The sequence below is a fragment of the Bufo bufo genome, chromosome 3, assembly GCF_905171765.1.
Source record: "Bufo bufo chromosome 3, aBufBuf1.1, whole genome shotgun sequence".
In the NCBI taxonomy this organism is placed as follows: domain Eukaryota; kingdom Metazoa; phylum Chordata; class Amphibia; order Anura; family Bufonidae; genus Bufo; species Bufo bufo.
The window spans coordinates 432,519,132-432,544,993 of record NC_053391.1 but is presented as its reverse complement, the minus strand read 5'-3'; the positions used below and the strand labels follow the sequence as shown (position 1 = coordinate 432,544,993).

Sequence of the window (25,862 nt, the reverse complement as noted above, 5' to 3'; positions counted from 1 at the left end):
GACCTACGACAAGGCTCCAGGCTCCAGTGGGTGAACCTCTCCTAAATCCAGAGAGCAGGAACAGCTCTTACAAGAGCTAGTAGTTATAGCCAGGGGAGTATAGCAAATCTTCAGTGTATAACAATCCCCAGTGTCGATCAGTTACCCAAACACCAGCCTCAACATGATGAAGGGTAAAACAGGAACTCTTTATTGAACACACAAGCATTGACTTATACACATTTTCCAACAAGGTTACCACCCACAGGGTTTTGTAAACACAACCAATAAACGCATACAATACACTCAGACACTCCCACACAAAATCCTCCCCTCTGCCTGTGATACAATTACCTTACACAATGGGTTGATGTAATTGCATCACAGGCAGGAGAATACACAGTGTCTTCTGTCCTGGAGACAACCGAGGAGTAAGTCAATTATCTCTCAGGAGAAAGAGAAATCGCCAATACACACGTGGAGACAATAGGACAGACATCACTACTCAAATATACAACGCCCCACCCTTTTCAGTACACATAGACATTTAACATATCCCAAAATGGCATGAATTAGACCAGGGGTTCAAAAGTTAGTAAAAGTCCTTTGTGAACAAAGGAAGCCTGGCTGAAGAGAGGGCCCATAATCCTGGGGCAAGAGGCTGGTAGCCAGGCTTCTCCACCACCCAGTGGCGAGGTTGGTTTCGTCACAGAGATGAAATTTCAGAATTTCACTTTTTTGGCAGATTTTCCATTTTAATAAAAAAAAATCCACTAACAAAGAAAGAGTTAACAGCCAAACAGAACTCAATATTTATTGCCCTGATTCTGTAGTTTACAGAAACACCCCATATTTAGTTGTAAACTGCTGTACAGGCACATGGCAGGGCGCAGAAGGAAAGGAATGCCATATGGTTTTTGGAAGGCAGATTTTACTGGGATTATTTTAAGCTGCCATGTCACATTTGATGCACCCATAGAGTAGAAACTCCAAAAAAATTACCCAATTTTGGAAACTACAGGATGAGGTGGCAGTTTTGTTGGTACTATTTTAGGGTACATATGATTTTTGGTTGCTCTATATTACACCTTTTGTGAGGCAAGATAACAAAAAATAGCTGTTTTGGCACCTTTTTTATTTTCACCTAAGGGGTTAGATCATGTGGTATTTTTATAGAACAAGTTGTTACAGATGCGGCAATACCTAATATGTATACTTTTTTATTTATATATTTATGTTTTACAAAATAACAGCATTTTTGAATATAAAAAAATCATGTTTCAGTGTCTCCATATCCTGAGAGCCCTAGTTTTTTAATATTTTGGGCGATTGTCTTAGGTAGCGTATTATTTTTGCGGGATGAGATGACGGTTTGATTGGCACTATTTTGGGGTGCATATGAGTTTTTTATCACTTGCTATTACACTTTTGGTGATGTAAGGTGACAAAAAAAAGGCTTTTTTGACACTTTTTTTTTTCTTTTACGGTGTTCACCAGAGGGGTTAGGTCATGTGGTATTTTTATAGAGCAGGTTGTTACGAACGCAGTGATACCTGATATGTATTTTTTTACATTTAACACCTAATATGTCTTTTTTTACATTTAAAACAATAAAAGCATTTTTGAAACAAAAAAAAATAACGTTTTAATGTCTCCATAGTCTGAGAGCCAAAGTTTTTTTATTTTTTGGGCGATTGTCTTAGGTAGGGGCTCATTTTTTGCAGGATGAGGTGACTGTTAGATTGGTACTATTTTGGGCGCTTGGTGTTGCTCTTTTAGTGATGTAAGGTGAGAAAAAAAAAAAAAAATTTGCACAGTTTTAATAATATTTTTTGACGGTGTTCATCTGAGGGGTTAGGTCAAGTGATATTTTTATAGAGCCGGTCGATACGGATGTGGCGATACCTAATATGTCTGCATTTCTTTTTTTCCCCAAATTTTTTTTTTTTACTTTATTTTGGGAAAAAGACGCTTTTTTTTTTTACTTGAAACTTTAAAATCTTTTTACCTCTGTATTGTGATACATTGACTGCAAGTGTATTACAGACTGTAATACACTTACAGCCTGCTTGCCTGTGAGATACAGGGGGCTGGTTCTCACAGGCTCTCCCGGAAGACAGCCACAATGCCTAAGGAAGGCATCGGGCTGCCTTCCCTGCCATCGGGACCCTGTCACAACAGCGCGGGGACCCGATGGCTGCTTCCTCCGTGCACGGACATCGCACGTGCTGTGGTTAGCGCTGACCATGGCCCTGCCAGCACATACAGCAGGGTTCCGGCTATCAATGACTGCCGAAATTCCTGCCGCGGATCGGGTGAGCACAGGTCCTGCACCCGCCCGATCAGCACGCCGTACATGTATGGCGCTGGGCATTAAGTCACATCCAGTTGCACTGTACATGTACGGGTCTGGGCGTTAAGGGGTTAATAATTGCCATTGTAATCGTATCTGGAATACTGATGCACCATGTTGGAAGTAGCTCACATACAGAGAAAATTTGTGTCATTTCATTTAACAAAACAACAGGGCATAAAATAAACACAAACAGAGCAAAGGTAATGTAGATTGTAACATCATTACTGCAAAACAAACCTATAAAATCAACTGAAATATTTTCAAGCTGTAAATGAATTCTAATTAGGGGCAATGCATTGTGAAGGTGAAAAATATCATGCATTACAAACAATTTTTAAAAATAGAAAGCAGCATTCAAATACGAAAAATTGCACTGAAAAGAAAAATCATATTTTGCATATTGATGATGTTATGAATGTTAATCCAAGGGTAAGAACTCAGTCCACTTCAATGCCTATTGGGGCACAGTACCTTAACCCCTTAGTGACCAGCCTGTTTTGGGCCTTACTGACCAAGCGTTTTTCTTACTTTTTTCATCGTCGCGTTCCAAGAGCTATAACTTTTAAATTTTTCCATCTATATAGCTTTTATGAGGGCTTGTTTTTTGCGGGACAAGTTGTAGTTTTTAATGGCACCATTTTGGGGTACACATAACTTTCTAATTAACTGTTATTAAATCTTTCTGGGAGGGAGATGGGAAAAACAGCAATACTGCCACTGCATTTTTACGTTATAAATTTTATGGCGTTAATTTTTTGGTATAAATAACATAATATCTTTATTCTCTGGTCAGTACGATAACAGTGATACCAAATACATATAGTTTTTTTTTACGTTTAAAAGAAAAAAATGTTTTTGCTTTGCCGCTTCCCAAGACCCATAAATGTATTATTTTTCTTTCTATGGAGTTGTGTGAGAGCTTGATTTCTGTGGGACAACTTGTATTTTGCATTGGTATAATTTTGGAGTAAATGGCGCTTTTTGATCGCTTGTTATTAAATTTTTTCGGTGGCAACTAAGAATAAATTTGCAATTCAGTCCTGACCTCAGTATCTGAGGAAAGGGATTTAGGAGTAATTATTTCAGAAGACTTAAAGGTGGGAAGACAATGTAATAGAGCAGCACGAAATGCCAGCAGAATGCTTGGATGTATAGGGAGAGGTATAAGCAGTAGAAAGAGTGAAGTGCTTATGCCGCTGTACAGAACACTGGTGAGACCTCACTTGGAGTATTGTGCGCAGTACTGGAGGCCATATCTCCAGAAGGATATAGATAGTTCAGAGAAGAGCTACTAAACTAGTACATGGATTGCAGGATAAAACTTACCAGGAAAGGTTAAAGGACCTTAATATGTATAGCTTGGAAGAAAGAAGAGACAGAGGGGATATGATAGAAACTTTTAAATACATAAAGGGAATCAACTCGGTAAAGGAAGAGAGCATATTTAAAAGAAGAAAAACTACCACAAGAGGACACAGTTTTAAATTAGAGGGGCAAAGGTTTAAAAGTAATATAAGGAAGTATTACTTTACTGAGAGAGTAGTGGATGCATGGAATAGCCTTCCTGCAGAAGTGGTAGCTGCAAATACAGTGAAGGGGTTTAAGCATGCATGGGATAGGCATAAGGCCATCCTTCATATAAGATAGGGCCGGGGGCTATCCATAGTATTCAGTATATTGAGCAGACTAGATGGGCCAAATGGTTCTTATCTGCCGACACATTCTATATGTTTCTATGTAATTCAGTCTTTTTTTTGTGTCGTTCACCATAGGGGATATTTATGTAGTCCAGGTTGTTACGGATGCGGCAATACAAAACATATGGGGAAGATTTTCAATGGGAAAAAAAAGCGTAATTTTTTTTATGGGATTTTTTTATTGAATACATTTTTTTTTTTTTTTACTTTTTTTTTTACCACTTAATAGTCCCACAAGGGGACTATAACAGATAGCTTTTCGATTAATTTTAAAATGCAATGCATTATCCTTATAGTGTATTGCATTTTAATGTCAGTGCTATTCTGACTTTGATCAGCAGACTTTTTTTTGCAATTTTTTTAATTGAATGTATTTCAATATTTTCAATGGAAAAAAAGCATAATTTTTTATGGGATTTTTTTTGTTGAAAAAATGATTTTTTTTTTTTTTTTATCACTTAATAGTCCCACAAGGGGACTATAACAGACAGCTTTTTGATTGCTTTTAAAATGCAATGCACTATCCTTATAGTGCATTGAATTTTAATGGCAATGCTATTCTGACATTGACCAGAGAGGGGCCGCCGTAAAAAGGCGCATGCCCTAAAAATATGTATGATTAATCAATAAGGGGTTTATCTCCAACATTTCCATACTGGTTGTCTCTGCTCAACCTTTCCTTTTTCTTCTGATGTTGGGAAATTGCACATTATAGTACAGATTTGTGCTGGCAATAAGTGCCAGATTGCTATTTGCCAGATTGAAAGACTTTTGCTGTTTAACTTTTTATTCAAATGGCCAACTAATGTTATACTTGTAACAGCAAGGTCTCCTTAAAATAAAATGGTATGTAAAAATCCATCACATCTAAAAAAGAATGGAGTTAAACAATATCTTGACCTACATTCTAATTTTTACTACTAAAACTAATTTTAATGTTAGAGTTTATACTTGCACCCTGGGTTATTTTTATAGCTTGTAAGAGAATTGCGACCACTTATAGAGCTCGGAAGATACAAGCACCTATCACTCTAATACCCTGGTGCTCCAGTAAAGGACTACTCATTTTTAAGAGGGGAGACCTTTTGTTCAAGTTCATAGATGAAGACAATCTAAAGGCGTCCTTTATCATTGAGATGAAAAACTCAACGTAATGCTTTTCCTCTAACTGAAGCCGAAGTTCTAAAGGTAAGGCTGAATATAGTGATAAAGCTTTTGATTAAGAAACCACCAAGGAACCCAATCAGGAACAAGAAACAATAGGAATATCATTTCTGTCTTGATACAAGTCTCTTTTTTTTTTTGACAAAGGAACCTATTGTGTCTTAGAAAGGGTATGAGGTCCTCTTATGTTAACATATGCGCTGAGCCCACTAAGGAATTTAGGCAGCTCTGTCCATGTGGTGGTTTTTTTTTCTTTGCAGTCTCATTAAAAAACACAGTTTAGTGTATGTGTCAAAAATATACTCTAATGTGTTGATGTTAGGTCTCCTTTGTCTCAATACATATCAGACCTTTAGCTATGTAAATTCGTTGGCTCACAATGTAATTGTATGAAACATGTTTATTCTTTTATTGATGGAAAAAAATCACTAAATAGAGAATAATAAAAAAATATATACTCTAATGTTGGGAATCTCATTATCAACTTCAAGTGGGACAGAAATTAATTATAATGACAGCAGATTCCCACACTTTGCACCTGACCTCAATTACATTGAGGTCATTTAAAGGCAATGTGTCATCAGAAAATAACATGGTTTAAATTACTTTTTTATGTAAAGTTTTTGGTGATTTTTGTTTTAATTTTTCATGTAACTATCTATATTTAAGTAAAACCTACCTAAAAGTGGGCAGTTTTCGTATTGGTCACTGTCCCTAATAATGTGGAGACTTTCTGTTCTGTACAGGTAACTTTTCAGTAGCCATCTCATTATCATGACAGGCAGAACAACAATGACATATATCACCTCTGTATAGATAACACAGAATCCACTATTCATAACAGTTTGACTACTCCATCCTGACCTCTGCACAGGTCACAGAGCATGCCTAAAAAATCCTCCATAGAAGTTAATGAGTTCTCTCTAGTCTATTGTGTCTAATGGCCAGTGTGACCACTGTCAAAGAATAGGAAGTTTTGCATATTTGTGGCCAGTATGAGCATGCAATCACTGATATAGATAAACGGTATTAAAATAAAAATAACAAATCTTTATTACCAGTCGGGTTCAAAATTTATGAATCCCTTTAAACAAATAGGCTAATTAACCACTGAGGCGGGTAAGTGTGCAACGTGGGTATAGTGTGTATGTATACACCACGCTGCATTGTGTATAAGCTAAATATCTGCTTACACCACAGTGTCCTAGAACTTTTCCCACCTGTGGTGTCAGTGTATCAGATAGGGCTGTAGTGTGATTAAGCCCCAGTAAAAAACACCACGAATAACAAATCACACTAGGGTCCCTATATACACTAGACTCCCTGATCACCCCCCTGTCATTGATTACCCCCCTGTCATTGATCACCCCCCTGTAAAGCTCCATTCAGATGTCCGCATGATTTTTACGGATCCACTGATAGATGGATCGGATCCGCAAAACACATACGGACATCTGAATGGAGCCTTACAGAGGCGTGATCAATGACTGTGGTGATCACCCCATATAGACTCCCTGATCACCCCCCTGTCATTGATTACCCCCCTGTCATTGATCACCCCCCTGTAAAGCTCCATTCAGACGTCCGCATGATTTTTACGGATCCACTGATAGATGGATCGGATCCGCAAAACGCATACGGACGTCTGAATGGAGCCTTACAGGCGCGTGATCAATGACTGTGGTGATCACCCCATATAGACTCCCTGATCACCCCCCTGTCATTGATTACCCCCCTGTCATTGATCACCCCCCTGTTAAGCTACATTCAGACGTCCGCATGATTTTTACGGATCCACTGATAGATGGATCGGATCCGCAAAACGCATACGGACGTCTGAATGGAGCCTTACAGGGGCGTGATCAATGACTGTGGTGATCACCCCATATAGACTCCCTGATCACCCCCCTGTCATTGATTACCCCCCTGTCATTGATCACCCCCCTGTTAAGCTCCATTCAGACGTCCGCATGATTTTTACGGATCCACTGATAGATGGATCGGATCCGCAAAACGCATACGGACGTCTGAATGGAGCCTTACAGGGGCGTGATCAATGACTGTGGTGATCACCCCATATAGACTCCCTGATCACCCCCCTGTCATTGATTACCCCCCTGTCATTGATCACCCCCCTGTAAAGCTCCATTCAGACGTCCGCATGATTTTTACGGATCCACTGATAGATGGATCGGATCCGCAAAACACATACAGGCGTCTCCCTGGAGCCTTCCAGGGGGGGTGATCACCCCATATAGACTCCCTGATCACCCCCCTGTCATTGATCACCCCCCTGTCATTGATCACCCCTCTGTAAGGCTCCATTCAGAAATTTTTTTGGCCCAAGTTAGCGGAAATTATTATTTTTTCTTACAAAGTCTCATATTCCACTAACTTGTGTCAAAAAATTAAATCTCACATGAACTTAACATACCCCTCACGGAATCCAAATGCGTAAAATTTTTTAGACATTTATATTCCAGACTTCTTCTCACGCTTTAGGGCCCCTAGAATGCCAGGGCAGTATAAATACCCCACATGTGACCCCATTTCGGAAAGAAGACACCCCCAGGTATTCCGTGAGGGGCATATCGAGTCTATGAAAGATTGAAATTTTTGTCCCAAGTTAGCGGAAAGGGAGACTTTGTGAGAAAAAAATAAATAAAATCAATTTCCGCTAACTTGTGCCAAAAAAAAAAAAATTTCTATGAACTCGCCATGCATCTCATTGAATACCTTGGGGTGTCTTCTTTCCAAAATGGGGTCACATGTGGGGTATTTATACTGCCCTGGCATTTTAGGGGCCCTAAAGCGTGAGAAGAAGTCTGGGATCCAAATGTCAAAAAATGCCCTCATAAAAGGAATGTGGGCCCCTTTGCGCATCTAGGCGGCAAAAAAGTGTCACACATCTGGTATCGCCGTACTCAGGAGAAGTTGGGCAATGTGTTTTGGGGTGTCATTTTACATATACCCATGCTGGGTGAGATATCTTGGTCAAATGCCAACTTTGTATAAAAAATGGGAAAAGTTGTCTTTTGCCGAGATATTTCTCTCACCCAGCATGAGTATATATAAAAAGACACCCCAAAACACATTGCCCAACTTCTCCTGAATACGGCGATACCACATGTGTGACACTTTTTTGCAGCCTAGGTGGGCAAAGGGGCCCACATTCCAAAGAGCACCTTTAGGATTTCACAGGTCATTTACCTACTTACCACACATTAGGGCCCCTGGAAAATGCCAGGGCAGTATAACTACCCCACAAGTGATCCCGTTTTGGAAAGAAGACACCCCAAGGTATTCCTTGAGGGGCATGGCGAGTTCCTAGAATTTTATATTTTTTGTCACAAGTTAGCGGAAAATGATGATTTTTATTTTTTATTTTTTTTCCTTACAAAGTCTCATATTCCACTAACTTGTGACAAAAAATAAAAACTTCCATGAACTCACTATGCCCATCACGAAATACCTGGGGGTGTCTTCTTTCCAAAATGGGGTCACTTGTGGGGTAGTTATACTGCCCTGGCATTCTAGGGGCCCAAATGTGTGGTAAGAAGTTTGAAATCAAAATGTGTAAAAAATGACCAGTGAAATCCGAAAGGTGCTCTTTGGAATATGGGCCCCTTTGCCCACCTAGGCTGCAAAAAAGTGTCACACATGTGGTATCTCTGTACTCAGGAGAAGTTGGGGAATGTGTTTTGGGGTGTCATTTTACATATACCCACCCATTTTTTACACATTTTGATTTCAAACTACTTACCACACATTTGGGCCCCTAGAATGCCAGGGCAGTATAACTACCCCACAAGTGACCCCATTTTGGAAAGAAGACACCCCAAGGTATTCGCTGATGGGCATAGTGAGTTCATAGAAGTTTTTATTTTTTGTCACAAGTTAGTGGAATATGAGACTTTGTAAGAAAAAAAAAAATGTAAAAAAAAATCATAATTTTCCACTAACTTGTGACAAAAAATAAAAAGTTCTATGAACTCACTATGCCCATCAGCGAATACCTTAAGGTGTCTACTTTCCGAAATGGGGTCATTTGTGGGGTGTTTGTACTGTTTGGCCATTGTAGGACCTCAGGAAACATGACAGGTGCTCAGAAAGTCAGAGCTGCTTCAAAAAGCGGAAATTCACATTTTTGTACCATAGTTTGTAAACGCTATAACTTTTACCCAAACCATTTTTTTTTTACCCAAACATTTTTTTTTATCAAAGACATGTAGAACAATAAATTTAGAGAAAAATTTATATATGGATGTTGTTTTTTTTGCAAAATTTTGCAACTGAAAGTGAAAAATGTCATTTTTTTTGCAAAAAAATCGTTAAATTTCGATTAATAACAAGAAATGTGAAAAAAGGCAGCAGCAATGAAATACCACCAAATGAAAGCTCTATTAGTGAGAAGAAAAGGAGGTAAAATTCATTTGGGTGGTAAGTTGCATGACCGAGCAATAAACCGCTAAAGTTGTGGAGTGCCGATTTGTAAAAAAGGGCCTGGTCTTTAGGGGGGTATAAACCTGTGGTCCTTAAGTGGTTAAAGGAATGTCTACTTTTTACAATGTTACTATATTAGACCACTGGTTGTCTTATAGCTAGGGTCTCTTATGGAAGCAAATGTTCATTTCCCCTGTTCTGCTAACCACAGAGGAAATGAAGCTTGGAACGGTGTCCAATAAAATCATTGATCTGTTTGTGGAGTGTATGGACATGCAAAGCTCATGATTAAGGCCTCTTGCACACGACCGTATGGCTTTTTCAGTATTTTGGGGTCCGCAAAAAACAGATCCGCGAAAAATACGGAAAGGAACAGCTGGCGCCTGATAGAACAGTACTATCCTTGTCCGTTTTATGCGGACAATAATAGGACATGTTCTATGTTTGAACAGAACGGTAAAACTAAAATATTGAAATGGAAGGCATACGGAGTACCTTCCGTTTTTTTTTTGCGGATCCATTGAAATGAATGGGTCCGTATACGGAATACAAAAAATGGAACGTAAACGGGAAAAAATCGTTCTTGTGCAAGAGGCCTAAGGGACATTCTGTGTAGCCTCTTTGTGCTCTGCCATGGTTGCCCTTTATTAACTCAGAATGCCACAATAAGGTTTTTGAAAATTGATTTTCTAACCCAGACTATGCTTTTAACATAACATTTAAAAATATCTTCGACAATAAGAATGATATTCCACATTGGAAATTGTTCCTACTATTGTAACTATTATCTGGGCGCTGCATTCATGTGTTTTCACATGATGAAACTTTAAGCAGTGCAATTATAGTATTTAATCAGTGAAACGCATGAAAGAAACTTCATAGATATTTTCTTTTCACATTTTCAACCAACTAACCAACCGACCCACCAACCAATTATCTTAATATTTTATATTATGAATTTCATTCACATAGGTACATATACAGACCATCTGAACAATTAATGAAATTGATGAAATGAACTTTACTATCCATAGAAGTAAAAAAAATATCAGATTACCTTTTATACAGTATAAATCCTTAAGAAAAATGCTCCACCATGAGCAACAGGATTTTTAACTGACGTAATCTGTCTACACACCTATGAATTAATCTAAGAAAGCACTTTACCTGTAGCAGCTTCCACCTTGTGTTTAAATCTTCCAGGCGGCTAATATTATAAGGAGATAACTGGATGTCAGTCGCTTTGAACTGGTACGCAAGATCATTCACTTGATCAACATTGTTTTTTATCGGTGCTATTTCTGCTCTAAAGGCCTAAAAAATAAAGACAATATAAAGACATTATAAAAAATGACTTTCAGGTTTACACATAGAAAACGGTCTAATAATTGCTTGGAATTAATTCTATGCTTGTTTTAAGAGTACGGCCACGTGGAGCGGCAGTGATCTGGTTGGGTCGCGCGGCCAGTTAGCCAGCAGCTTCCTTTCATTGAGACACATTTATTGAGACGCCTGCTCCTCTTCAGAAATTGTCCACATTTTACTCCAACAGATTTCTTATTAACCCCTGAGTGAACCAGCCTGTTTTGGGCCTTACTGACCAAGAGTTTTTCTTCCTTTTTTCATCGTCGCGTTCCAAGAGCTATAACTTTTTTTATTTTTCTGTCTGTATAGCTTTATGAGGACTTATTTTTTATGGGACAAGTTGTAGTTTTTAATGGCACAATTCTTGGGTACATATAACTTTCTGATTAACTTTTATTAACTTTTTCTGGGAGGGAGATGGGACATTTTATGGCATTCATTTTTCAGTATAAATAACAAAATATATTTATTCTCTGGGTCAGTACGATTACAGTGATACCAAATACATATATAGTTTTTTTTTACATTTTACTTTTTTTTTTGCAATAAACCCCCTTTTTTTTTTTAAAGAAAAAAATGTTTTTGCATTGCCGCTTCCCAAGACCCATAACTTTTTTATTTTTCTTTCTATGGAGTTGTGTGAGGGCTTGGTTTTTGCGGGACAACTTGTATTTTGCATTGGTATCATTTTGTTATTACATTTTTCCGATGGCAACTAAGAATAAATTAGCAATTCTGTCATTTTTTTTTATTTTATTTTTACGGCGTTCACCGTATGGAATGCTTTACATGATACGTAGTCCTGGTCGTTACGGACGTGGTAATACCAACCATATGGGTAAGAATTTTTTTTGCTATTTTTTTCATTGAATGTATTTCAATATTTTCTATGGAAAAAAGCGTCATTTTTTATGGGATTTTTTTTATTGAATAAATAGGAACAAGGGGACTATAACAGACAGCTTTTTGATTGCTTTTAAAATGCAATGCACTATCCCTATAGTGCATTGAATTTTAATGGCAATGCTATTCTGACATTGACCAGAGAGGGGCAGCCTGCTGGAAATTACTCAAGGCTGGTCTGGGGCCTACATCAGACCCCAGGTAGCCTTCACACACACATCGGCACCCCGCGATCGAATATGCGAGGTGCTGATGTCAGCACTTTACATGCGACGGGCGCCATTGTCCGCGGCATGTAAAATGTTAAGCAGCCCGGATCTGCACTACTGCCGGTCTGGGCTGTTACAACAGGGCCGCGGCTCTCATGTGAGAGCTGGGTCTCCGCTCCCCGCTGCATGGGGAACCCATGCAGCGCTTAGACTGGGCCGCTGTAAAAAAGCGGCAGCCCAGCCTAAGGCCCCTTAGTGACCGCCGTAAAAAAAACGTATGGGTGGTCACTATGGGGTTAAGATTGGTGTATGAAATGCCAGCCTTTTGTAAAAGGAGACTGCATATGGAAACTTCTCAACCACGTATAGAACATCTGGCCACAAACGCCAGTAAAAACACCAGCAAAAATGTAGAGAGAAATACTGCAAAAACCTATGTGTGCATACAGCCTAATTGTGTTAGAAACATGAGCTATACACATTTTTCTGGTTTTCCAACACACTTTCACCCCTCCTCTCTGTCATCAACAATACACTGATTTATCACATTTTACTAAATTAAACTGCTCTACAGTGCGATAAAGCTTTTCCTTTTGTAAGTTGCAATCATCAGAGAAGCTTTTATCATTAATTCCTTCTTCCTGCCATTCATACCCTCCTAGGTGGTATTGGCATAGAAGGTACACTGCAATGCTCATTATGAACTTACTGTATTGTAAATGAATGTCAAATGATACAGAAGTGAATCGCAATTAGAGCTTCCATTTCAGATGAAGCAATCAATGGTTGTACGGTGTAGAATACACACAATTGTAGGAATGCAATAGCTTGTGACAAAACAGTTACATTCACTGCTTGCTTTGCATGGAAAGCAAATACGAGTACAATGAAGTCTGCTTTTTTTTTTTTTTTAGTATCTAAAATATGTTTCCTTAATTTTAAATGTATGCCTAGCAAATATCTAGCTTTTGGTTATTACTGCCACAACAGGGTTGCCAACCAGTATTTTTCTTTTTTCTGGACAACTTAACTCAAAATCACGGACAGACAACATTTTTGACGGACAAATTGGAAAACGATAATGAATGACAAAGATTGTAAGTAATACTTGTCTATATCTCAATATACTGATAAAAACTCAATACTAGCATTTACTGTGAGCTGTAAAATGATAATAATTACCACCAAAATAATCTAGTCAAGTACCACCAGCCTCAAAAAAATCACGGACACATTTTTTTTTTCACAGACACAGGAAAAAAGTGGCCAATTTTTACGGACTGTCCAGAAATTTCTGGACAGTTGGCAACTCTGGGCCACAGATGTTAACTTCTCATATCATATCTAAGAACATAAATGGGATGAGTCCAAGGTATAGCAAAGTTTCTTCTGAGATTTCTGGATATAAAGGCAGAATTACTAAATTGCAGTAAATTGCAGTAAATATGAAAGTGCCCATATACCTTCAATAACTGTCAACCAAGCACTTGATTGCCCATAGCTGACTGATCTATACGTATATACTCTCTCTTTAGCCATATATGTGTTATCAGTGGGGAGAGAGTGCTAAACTGCTGCCAGACTCTTCTGGTGGCTTATCCCGTGGGAAAACAATAGGATCGGGCATTAAAATTCAATGTGGCCAATTCTTCTCTCCCTCCTAACATCATCTGTCAGTGGAGAGTTGGGGAGGCCCCATACACCTTTGATTGTTTGCCGGTCCTGCATAAAATGGCGGGTTTGTCTAATAAAGGGGTAGACAACCTCTGGAACTCCAGCTGTTGTGAAACTGCAACTCCCAGCATGCATATTTGTTTTGCTCTTCTAAGATCTCTTATAGAAATGAGTGGAACATGCTGGGAATTGTCGTTTCACAACAGCTTGAGTGCTGAAGGTTGCCGAACCCTGCTCTAATATGTGAGGTCCTTTAGACAAAAGCAGGAGAAATGGAATACAAATCTGAATATATATACAGAGACATAGCTATAGAAAGTACAGAGGTAGCAGCCACAACCTGGCCCTGAGGCCATATAAGAAAACACTAGTACTAGTACTATACGTACATTGCACAATGGTCAGTGCATGCCTTAGCTACAGATTTTGTGTTGGAACCCAGGAGCTTCACGTTAGACCTCTGGAAGTATGCATACTGTTTCGGGAACAGTGTATGATAAACCCTACGGAACAGTGGCTATACTGTTTTTAGAGATAGTAATCACAACCCAAGGTAAAGAGTCCACATATGGATTTTGCACTGGAATCCAAGGTACTTTGCAGCTATAGGGTTGTGACTGCCACTAGTGTATCCACAATAGGGGAACCGTACTATACACGTATTAATTATTGGCCTCTATAAAAGCTGTAAAAATGAGTATGCTCCTATAATGATGGCTACAGGCATTCAGGATTTTTATATGTATATCTCTATGGCAGTGGGAAGAGAAGCAGGGAATTTGGAGCTAAATATAAGAAAACAGAACTACGACCTATAAAAGGACATATTCAGAAATAATAAAAAATAATCCTTGACCTGTCTAAGATAAAAGGTAGACATTCACTTTGCAGCATTTTATTACGTTCTAGGTGTAAATGCTGTGCATATCAGTTTAAGGAGAAAATATTTCTGCTCTTGGCTATAATTTCTGCATGATAATCTCTCTGTGATGCACAATTACCAAAAGGTGCCGGGTTCCAGTTTGCAGTTAAGACTTGTAGAATTGTTGATCACTTGAGCAGTGAAAAACAAGTGCATTTAGTCAGCATTCAGAACAATTTCCCTCCAGGCTACTTTCGACATGAACTACGAATGTCCATTGCCTCGCTGATTGGCACACGGAGTATTTAGAAGGGAAGAGGATTAGATGCAATAAGCTAGAAATGAACAAATAAAAATATGATTGCCGTGATGCTACACACGTGTTTAACTCCCATGTTTATTCACTTCACTCTGCACCATATGGGCAAGGATGCTAATCTTTACAAACAGAAATAAAGTCACAGCTTCTAAAAGTTAGAAGAAAATGTGATCTTGATATACCCATATATTTATAGAGTAAGTAAATTATCGAGCTCAGCAATAATCTCCTTTTTTTGAACTAATGTCTACAATTGTTTCCCTTTTAATCTAAATATATTCCAAAATTCTGTAGCAATTAATTTCACAATATATCTTTACATGGATCATAGCTTTATTTATCTTACACAAAGTTAGAAATGTCAGAAGTTTTGATTGGTGGTGGTCCAGGTGCTAGGATCCCTACAATCAGTGAAATGAAAGGGCAGAGGTACTCAGATGGACGCTGTGATTCATCTGAAGATGTACTCATAGGCAGGAATTTATCAGGGCCTTTTGAGCCAGTTTTCTGGAATAAAATTTTTTTTTTTTTCTTTGCCAAATATTTTACAATGGTTTAAGTCTTTGCAGACCTCATGGCACTTAAGGGATTATTTGGAGTGGGCCCGGCCTCCCAGGGCCAGACAGATTAACTCTAATTTATGCTAGGAACTAGACCACTCTAGCTGGTATAGATTTGATTTTCTGTCATACAAGCTGCCAAATTATGAGCCAAATTTATTAACAGATCTGCATCTAATAAATTTGGCACTTCTTCCTCAATATAATTTTTTATATGAATTTACCCCATTGGTTTCTATTGAAACAATGTACCTGTGATATACATATACTGATGTTAGACAAGAGGGTCTGGCTGGCAGCCTTCATTCGAATTCATCCCAAATGTGCTTGATGAGTTTGAGTTCAGGGCTCTGTGCAGGCCAGTTCTTCAACACTAAACTCATCCAACCATGCAGCGATGGACTGGCCATCGGGAGTACCGGGAGAATCCCGGTGGGCCGATCGAATTATGGGCCGGCCAGGGCCGCCATCAGGGGGGTAAAGCTCCAGTAACAGCAGGCAGTGTGGGGGGCGGCGCTCACTCACTGACGTCACACGCCTGCTCCTCCCACTAGGCGGCGCAGGCGCGTGACGTCAGTGAGTGAGCGCTGCCGCCCGCACTTGTTACTGGAGGCTGGAGGCGGGAGCTGAATGTATGTAAGGTACTGTAGTAAAGAGATGAGATGAGCTCATGAGCGCTGTGTTAAAATTAAAGTTACTGTCTGCAGCCTGCTGCAGCCGGATACCGATTTATTAATGTATACTACTGTGAGTGGCGGGGAGGGGGATCTATGGATGACGGCACTGTTATAGGGAGGGGGATCCGTGGATGGCACTGTTATGGGGGGGGGTCTGTCATGTGGATGACACTTATGGGGGGGGGGGTCTGTGGATGACACTTATGGGGGGGATCTGTGGATGGCACCATTATGGAGGGGGATCTGTGGATGACACTGTTATGGAGGGGGATCTGTGGATGACACTTATGGAGGGGATCTGTGGATGGCACCATTATGGAGGGGGATCTGTGGATGACACTGTTATGGAGGGGGATCTGTGGATGGCACCGTTATGGAAGGGGATCTGTGGATGGCACCGTTATGGAGGGGGATCTGTGGATGGCACCGTTATGGGGAATCTGTGGATGATACATACCGTATATAACATCTTATGCTATATGTTTTTACTTATGTTTTTTTTTTAGTGTGTTTGGGAAAAATAAAGTGGGCCGGTCTGGCTGAAGTCCAGGGCCACTTTATTGTCCCAGTCCATCCCTGCAACCATGCCTTTATGGACCTGACTTTCTTGAACTGGGGCACAGTCAAACTCAAATAGAAAAGGGCTTTCCCCAAACTTGGAATGATAAAATCATCCAAAATGTCTTGATATGCTGAAGCATTAAGATTTCCATTCACTGGAATTAAGAAGCCCAGGTCAACCCCTGAAAAACAACCCCATAGCATTATCCCTCCTCCACTAAACTTTACAATGGCACAATGCAGTCAGACAGGTAATGTTCTCCTGGCATTCACCATAACCAGACTGAACGATTATACTGCCAGATAGAGAAGCATGATTCTTCACTCTATGGAACATATTTCTACTGCTCCAGAGTCCAGAGGCAGGGTGCCTTACACCCCTCTATCAGATACTTGGCATTGTGCTTGGTGATGTACGGTTTGCATGTAGCTGCTCAGCCATGGGAACTCATTCCATGAAGCTGACGGTAAAAAAATGTGTGTTAATGTTAATGCCAGAGGAGGTTTGGAACTTAGCTGTTATTGAGCCAGCAGAGCGTTGGCGACTTGTACCTGAGCACTTGGTGAGCCCACTCTGTACTTACGCATGCTGACACTTTGTGGCTGAGTTGCTGTGGTTCCTAAAAGATTCCACTTTGTAATAATATCACTCACAGTTATCATGGAATATCTAAGAGGAAAGACATCTTACAAACTGACTTGTTGCAGTGGTGGATTGGAATCCTATTACAGTACCACACTCAAATTCAGTAAGCTCTTGAAAATGAGCCAATCACAAATGTTTGTAAAGGCAGACTGCATGGCTAGGATTTTACAGGGAGTGCAGAATTATTAGGCAAGTTGTATTTTTGAGGATTAATTTTATTATTGAACAACAACCATGTTCTCAATGAACCCAAAAAACTCATTAATATCAAAGCTGAATATTTTTGGAAGTAGTTTTTAGTTTGTTTTTAGTTTTAGCTATTTTAGGGGGATATCTGTGTGTGCAGGTGACTATTACTGTGCATAATTATTAGGCAACTTAACAAAAAACAAATATATACCCATTTCAATTATTTATTTTTACCAGTGAAACCAATATAACATCTCAACATTCACAAATATACATTTCTGACATTCAAAAACAAAACAAAAACAAATCAGTGACCAATATAGCCACCTTTCTTTGCAAGGACACTCAAAAGCCTGCCATCCATGGATTCTGTCAGTGTTTTGATCTGTTCACCATCAACATTGCGTGCAGCAGCAACCACAGCCTCCCAGACACTGTTCAGAGAGGTGTACTGTTTTCCCTCCTTGTAAATCTCACATTTGATGATGGACCACAGGTTCTCAATGGGGTTCAGATCAGGTGAACAAGGAGGCCATGTCATTAGATTTTTTTCTTTTATACCCTTTCTTGCCAGCCACGCTGTGGAGTACTTGGACGCGTGTGATGGAGCATTGTCCTGCATGAAAATCATGTTTTTCTTGAAGGATGCAGACTTCTTCCTGTACCACTGCTTGAAGAAGGTGTCTTCCAGAAACTGGCAGTAGGACTGGGAGTTGAGCTTGACTCCATCCTCAACCCGAAAAGGCCCCACAAGCTCATCTTTGATGATACCAGCCCAAACCAGTACTCCACCTCCACCTTGCTGGCGTCTGAGTCGGACTGGAGCTCTCTGCCCTTTACCAATCCAGCCACGGGCCCATCCATCTGGCCCATCAAGACTCACTCTCATTTCATCAGTCCATAAAACCTTAGAAAAATCAGTCTTGAGATATTTCTTGGCCCAGTCTTGACGTTTCAGCTTGTGTGTCTTGTTCAGTGGTGGTCGTCTTTCAGCCTTTCTTACCTTGGCCATGTCTCTGAGTATTGCACACCTTGTGCTTTTGGGCACTCCAGTGATGTTGCAGCTCTGAAATATGGCCAAACTGGTGGCAAGTGGCATCTTGGCAGCTGCACGCTTGACTTTTCTTAGTTCATGGGCAGTTATTTTGCGCCTTGGTTTTTCCACACGCTTCTTGCGACCCTGTTGACTATTTTGAATGAAACGCTTGATTGTTCGATGATCACGCTTCAGAAGCTTTGCAATTTTAAGAGTGCTGCATCCCTCTGCAAGATATCTCACTATTTCTGACTTTTCTGAGCCTGTCAAGTCCTTCTTTTGACCCATTTTGCCAAAGGAAAGGAAGTTGCCTAATAATTATGCACATCTAATATAGGGTGTTGATGTCATTAGACCACACCCCTTCTCATTACAGAGATGCACATCACCTAATATGCTTAATTGGTAGTAGGCTTTCGAGCCTATACAGCTTGGAGTAAGACAACATGCATAAAGAGGATGATGTGGTCAAAATACTCATTTGCCTAATAATTCTGCACGCAGTGTATATACCTGTGCCAATGGGACTGAATAGAACTCCCGAATTCTGTGATTAAGAGATGTGCTCAATACTGTCCATATAGTGTATATTCTGAAAAGATTTTGTAGCACTTGTATATTCCTACAGTCTGCATTTTCAAAAACAAAACAAAACAAAACAAAAAAACAATACACACATACTGTATGTAACGGTCTTGAGTAGGAGTCCAAAGTATGCAGCAGGATATTTCAGAAAGTTTTAAAGATGTTGTGGACATGCAAAGGTATGCAGCCCCCATATGCTAAACAGCTGGGCTACTATACTTTATAGAACTACAAGCAAATAGGCTAGACATATTATAGTCAATTTTTTGCAAGTAAACAGCCTTTTTTGAAACTGACTGCATGTTGCACGAAACACCAGTTTACTTGAAACAAATAACCTTAATAATTTCTTTACGAGATACCAGACAAAATATTTCACTGAGTAAAGAGATTATAGAACAATTACTGCTGCAGAGCTAAGACTAACATTTAATAAATCAATATATTCCTTTACTGTCAAACTGTGCAAGCAGCCTGATTAGCCAAACATGATCTTAATTCAGTGCCATGGTAAATCGGCAGCACCAATGCTGTTATACGTAGCAAGCAGCCTAATATACTGCATATCAACCTATAAATTCTCAAGGAATCACTCAGGGGGTAAACATATCAAAACTAGGATTTTCATTAGGGTTGATATGCACCTGTAGTTTTAGGTGACTTTTCAGAATAAGCTGTAATATCTGTGTACACGAGGAATATCAATTGTATTTTCACTAGTTTCACCTGTGTACTGTAGATTCTATCAGTTTTCCCTGACCTACTAAGTGGAGATTGCTTGCTATGATGTCTCCCATACACTGCACAGATAGAAGCCAGGAGATACTGCTCCACTATTTCTCTGTAGCACACTCTTAGAAACAGCAGTTTGGAAGACATTATACAGTGGTACTGAGCAGTGATGCTGTGAATTCAGCACAGGAGTGAGATAGAAGTCTTATTATATCCTGCAGCAATGTCTAGGTGTCTCTTCCCTTGTCTAACTCACTGAAAGGAATCGACGGTTTAAAAAGCAAAAACAACAAAACTTTATTTATATTGCTGGTTAAAATGTATTAGTCCCTTGATTGAAATGAATATTGAAAGGCTCTGGTGAGAGTGTGTATGGGGGGGGAGCGGAAAATTCTCCAATCCCCACGGTTTAAGTGGACAGTCAGCTGGCTGTTTGTACTACTGTATGTCCAGTGAGCCAGAGCTGATCCACAGTAACAAAACCTCTCTACCCTTGTCTCACTCAGCATCTGCTATCTCTTTCCCTTCCTATCTCCATAAACTTCTAAGGGCAACATGAAACCTGATCTACATTGCACTGTCAGATTTTATTTTTAATTAAAACATGTTCCTAAAAAGATCCCTGTCTTCCTGACCTGTAAGATGATTGCAGCCATTTGGACAGATTCATCTGATTTTAATCACAAAAATTTCAGATTCAGCTGGAATCCGATTTTTTGAGAAATGTAATAGAAATTCTGTATGTTTAGAATCGATTAGCTAATCTCTAGACAGTGCCCATTTAAAAATATTGACACAAGTTTGGAATCTAAGGTGCACACAGGCTCTCAAATTTCATGCCATGTTAGTACACTGCTCAAAAAAATAAAGGGAACACAAAAATAACACATCCTAGATCTGAATTAAATATTCTTCTGAAATACTTTGTTCTTTACATAGTTGAATGTGCTGACAACAAAATCACACAAAAATAAAAAAATTGAAATCAAATTTTTCAACCCATGAAGGTCCGGATTTGGAGTCACACTCAAAATTAAAGTGGAAAAACACACTACAGGCTGATCCAACTTTGATGTAATGTCCTTAAAACAAGTCAAAATGAGGCTCAGTAGTGTGTGTGGCCTCCACGTGCCTGTATGACCTCCCTACAATGCCTGTGCATACTCCTGATGAGGTGGCGGACGGTCTCCTGAGGGATCTCCTCCCAGACCTGGACTAAAGCATCTGCCAACTCCTGGACAGTCTGGGGTGCAACGTGACGTTGGTGGATAGAGCGAGACATGATGTCCCAGATGTGCTCAATTGGATTCAGGTCTGGGGAACGGCCGGGCCAGTCCATAGCATCAATGCCTTCGTCTTGCAGGAACTGCTGACACACTCCAGCCAAATGAGGTCTAGCATTGTCTTGCATTAGGAGGAACCCAGGGCAAACCGCACCGGCATATGGTCTCACAAGGGGTCTGAGGATCTCATCTCGGTACCTAATGGCAGTCAGGCTACCTCTGGTGAGCACATGGAGGGCTGTGCGGCCCTCCAAAGAAATGCCACCCTAGACCATTACTGACCCAATGCCAAACTGGTCATGCTGGAGGATGTTGCAGGCATCAAAACGTTCTCCACGGCGTCTCAAGACTCTGTTACTTCTGTCACATGTGCTCAGTGTGAACCTGCTTTCATCTGTGAAGAGAACAGGGCGCCAGTGGCGAATTTACCAATCTTGGTGTTCTCTGGCAAATGCCAAACGTCCTGCACGGTGTTGGGCTGTAAGCACAACCCCTACCTGTGGACGTCGGGCCCTCATATCACCCTCATGGAGTCTGTTTCTGACCGTTTGAGCAGACACATGCACATTTGTGGCCTGCTGGAGGTCATTTTGCAGGGCTCTGGCAGTGCTCCTCCTGTTCCTCCTTGCACAAAGGCGGAGGTAGCGGTTCTGCTGCTTGGTTGTTGCCCTCATACGGCCTCCTCCACGTCTCCTGATGTACTGGCCTGTCTCCTGGTAGCGCCTCCATGCTCTGGACACTACGCTGACAGACAAAGCAAACCTTCTTGCCACAGCTCGCATTGATGTGCCATCCTGGATAAGCTGCACTACCTGAGCCACTTGTGTGGGTTGTAGACTTCGTCTCATGCTACCACTAGAGTGAAAGAACCGCCAGCATTCAAAAGTGACCAAAACATCATCCAGGAAGCATAGGAACTGAGAAGTGGGCTGTGGTCACCACCTGCAGAACCACTTCTTTATTGGGGGTGTCTTGCTAATTGCCTATAATTTCCACCTGTTGTCTATCCCCTTTGCACAACAGCATGTGAAATTGATTGTCACTCAGTGTTGCTTCCTAAGTGAACAGTTTGATTTCACAGAAGTGTGATTGACTTGGAGTTACATTGTGTTGTTTAAGTGTTCCCTTTATTTTTTTGAGCAGTGTATATTGGATCGTGTGAAATAAAGTCATCCATGTACGATATATATTTGTTTGTTACATTGTGCATGGTGTTGTTTGGTGACTTCTGGTGGTGACCTGGCTCTCCACTAGACTATTATACTGTAATATACATAGAGGTTTGTATAAAATAGATGTATTTTTTAGGACATACATGTGTGATAATATTACATAATTTTGTAAATCAGGGTTATTTAATATTGTACTAAACAGCTAGTGCTAATATTAGCAATCAGCAAAAGTTATCAAGACATCTTATATGAAGTGAAAGCGTTACTAGAAGCACGTAAGGGGAAATTTGCAAAACCAGTGTAATGGAAAACTGGCTTAGTTGCCCAACCAATCACATTCCACTTTTCATTTTTCAAAGAAGCTCTGAAAAACTAAAGGTGGAATCTAACTGGGTGCTATGGGCAAGTAAGCCAGCTTTCATATAAACCAGTTTTGATAAATCTCCCACAAAGAGCCCCTGTGCCTAGATTAACAGTCCGTCTGCAGTCCCCTTATTCTTAGTTCAACCACTAGTACCCCCTAAACATAGGCCTTCAATTTGTTTTCCCAGAAAACCTCCCTTTTTTTGCATAATTGGACTACTGTAACATGTTAAATGTGTGAAATTGAATGGCGTATAGACCGTGCGGTCTATAACAGCAGTATTATCGACAGATTTGTAGAAAATACCAGGATCTTCCCCTCTCCTTCACACTCTTTCAGACTGCTAAAGAAAGTAGTTTGCTTGTCTTCTTGGTGTGAGTTAATAGCAGCTCTTGTGCTGTAATGGCATACCTGTTAAATCCATTTCCAAAAGCATAGCTGAAGGGGAGAACATAGGATCAGCCTGGATTTGTAAAGCTTGAGGCAACTGAACCAGCAAAGGAGAAAGGTCAGGGAAAAAATGCCTTAGAATAGGTTATGGCTGTATCCAGTTAAGTCATTTAAGTATTTTAACCTCACTTGTTTACTTGTACACTTTACCTGAAACTCAACAAAAATATCTTCATACAAAATTTACTGTATAACAAATAATGCCCGTCTGTCTAGATCCTGTAATCAAAGAGTTAAAAAGGCAGTTATACCATTGTCACTCCTTGGAAACCTGTCATTAGGGTATATTTACAAGCAGTGGCAATGGTGCTGTAGAAAGCTGGAGAATTTCAGCACCAATTTTCCACAGAACCACTGTGGAGACCTGTCGAAGAGGCCGCGGCATAAAATCAACCAAACCAACCGCAAAGTTATGGAAATTCGATTCGGTTGATTTGCCAAATTTCACAAAGAAATTTGGTTTGTGATGAATTACTTCATCATGAAGCACATTTCTTTGTATGTAAGGGGTACTATCGTAGGGAACAGAAATGGCGCTGCCCCCCATCATTGAACCCCTCAGATGCCATGCTCATCACTGATCGCAGCATCTGAGATTAACGTTGAGGGCTTTTAGGAGATAATCAATTAACAAAAAATATTTCCTTATTTGTTTGATCACGTAGAGGCCATCGCGGCCATCTTAAATGAAGACACCACACAAATTAATTAAAACAGATTTTACAAACTTTGCTAACCCTTTAGGTAAATGGGGGTGACATTTCTAAATTTTTTATTTTTTTTTGCAGATTTTTTTTTTTTTTCAATTTTTCCTGTAATGCAGACAGGCTTAACAGACAAACCTCAATATTTATATTACCCTGATTTTATTATTCTGTAGGTTATAGAAACACCCCATATGTGGTCATAAACTGTTGTATGGACAAACAGCAGGTTTCAGAATGGAAGATGTGTCATATGGTTTTTGGAGGGTAGATTCTGCTGGAATGGTTTACGAGCACCATCTTGTGTTTGAACAGATATTGAGGTAGTCCTACAGGTGAAACCTTCAAAGCGTGACCCCAGTTTGGAAACTACACCCATCACGTCAATTTTTGAGGAGGTGTAATGAGTGCTTTGATCCCACAGGCATTTCATAGAATTTAGAAACACGTGGCTATGAAAATGAAAATTTTAATTTTTTTCAAATAAAATGCTTCTTTAACTCCAGATTTTTTATTTTCAAAAGGGGTAATAGGAAAAAAAAATTACGCTACAATTTGTTATCCATTTTCTCCTGAATATCAACATCTCACATGTATTAATAAACTACTGTATGGGCAGATGAAGGAACACCATATGGCTTTTGTAATGCAGATTTCACTGGAATAATTTTTAGGCTTCATCGTACATTTGTGGAAACTACACGCCAAGGAATTTTAAAATGGCTCAACAGGCATCTCATAGAATTTTGAAAACCCTGGCTGTGAAAATTACATTTTTTTTTTTACAAGTAAGGCCCATGTTTTCATTTTTACAGTTAGTAACAGGTGAAAATAACTTCACAATTTGTTATCCATTTTCTCCTGAATATGATAACACCTCCATATATGGTCAAAAAGTGCTGTATGTGCTCACAGCGGAGCTCAGAAGGGAAGGATCACCTCGTGCATTTGAGGCCTACAGAGGCTCTTAGGTTAAATTTTAAAAAAGAAACCGCCAAAAAGTGACCCTATTTTAGAAACTACACCCCTCACCGAATATACCAATGGGTATAATGAGCATTACACCCAACAGGTGTTTTACAAAATTAGTTCAAAGCAGATGGTGCAAAGTGAAAAATTTAATTTTAACACAGATACAGTTAGGTCCATATATATTTGGACACTGACACAATTTTTTTTTTTTTTTTACCTGTTTACTAAAACATATTTGAGGGTATTCACATTAAAATTGGATGAATGGTTTAGGAGTTTCAGCTCCTTTACATGTGGCACCCTGTTTTTAAAGGGACCAAAAGTATTTGAACAATTGAATCAAAGGCTGTTTCATGGGCAGGTGTGGGCAATTCCTTCATTATTTTATTCTCAATTAAGCACATAAAAGGGCTGGAGTTGATTTGAGGTGTGGTGCTTGCATTTTGAAGATTTTGCTGAGAAGTAAACATGTAGACAACAGAGCTCTCCATGCAGGTGAAACAAGCTATCCTTTATCTGCAAAAACAGATAAGTGTTGCTACACTATTAGGAGTGGCAAAATCTACAGTTTGGTAAATCCTGTTAAAGAAAGAAAGCACTGGTGACCTCAACAATGCAAATAGACCTGGATGCCCATGGAAGACAACAGTGGTGGATGATCGCAAATTAATTACCATGGTGAAGAGAAACCACTTCACAACAGCCAACCAAGTGAACAACACTCTCCAGGATATAGGCGCACAAATATCCAAATCTACCATAAAGAGAAGACTGCCAAAAAGTAAATACAGAGGGTTCACTGTACGGTGCAAGCCACTCATAAGCCTCAAGAATAAGAAGGCTAGATTGGAATTTGCTAAAAAACATCTTAAGAAACCAGCACACTTCTGGGAGAACATTCTTTGGACAGATGAAACCAAGATCAACCTCTACCAGAATGATAGAAAGAAAAAAGTATGG

At 39.7% G+C, this 25,862-nt stretch overlaps 1 protein-coding gene across 1 annotated transcript in view; it reads right to left on the bottom strand.

The window, feature by feature from the left end:
- DMD (dystrophin) overlaps nucleotides 1-25,862 on the bottom strand; it is a 3,443,536-nt gene that overhangs the window by 524,606 nt on the left and 2,893,068 nt on the right. The window contains 1 exon segment of the mRNA XM_040424996.1: nucleotides 10,807-10,953. Coding sequence (XP_040280930.1) covers nucleotides 10,807-10,953 — 147 coding nt within the window.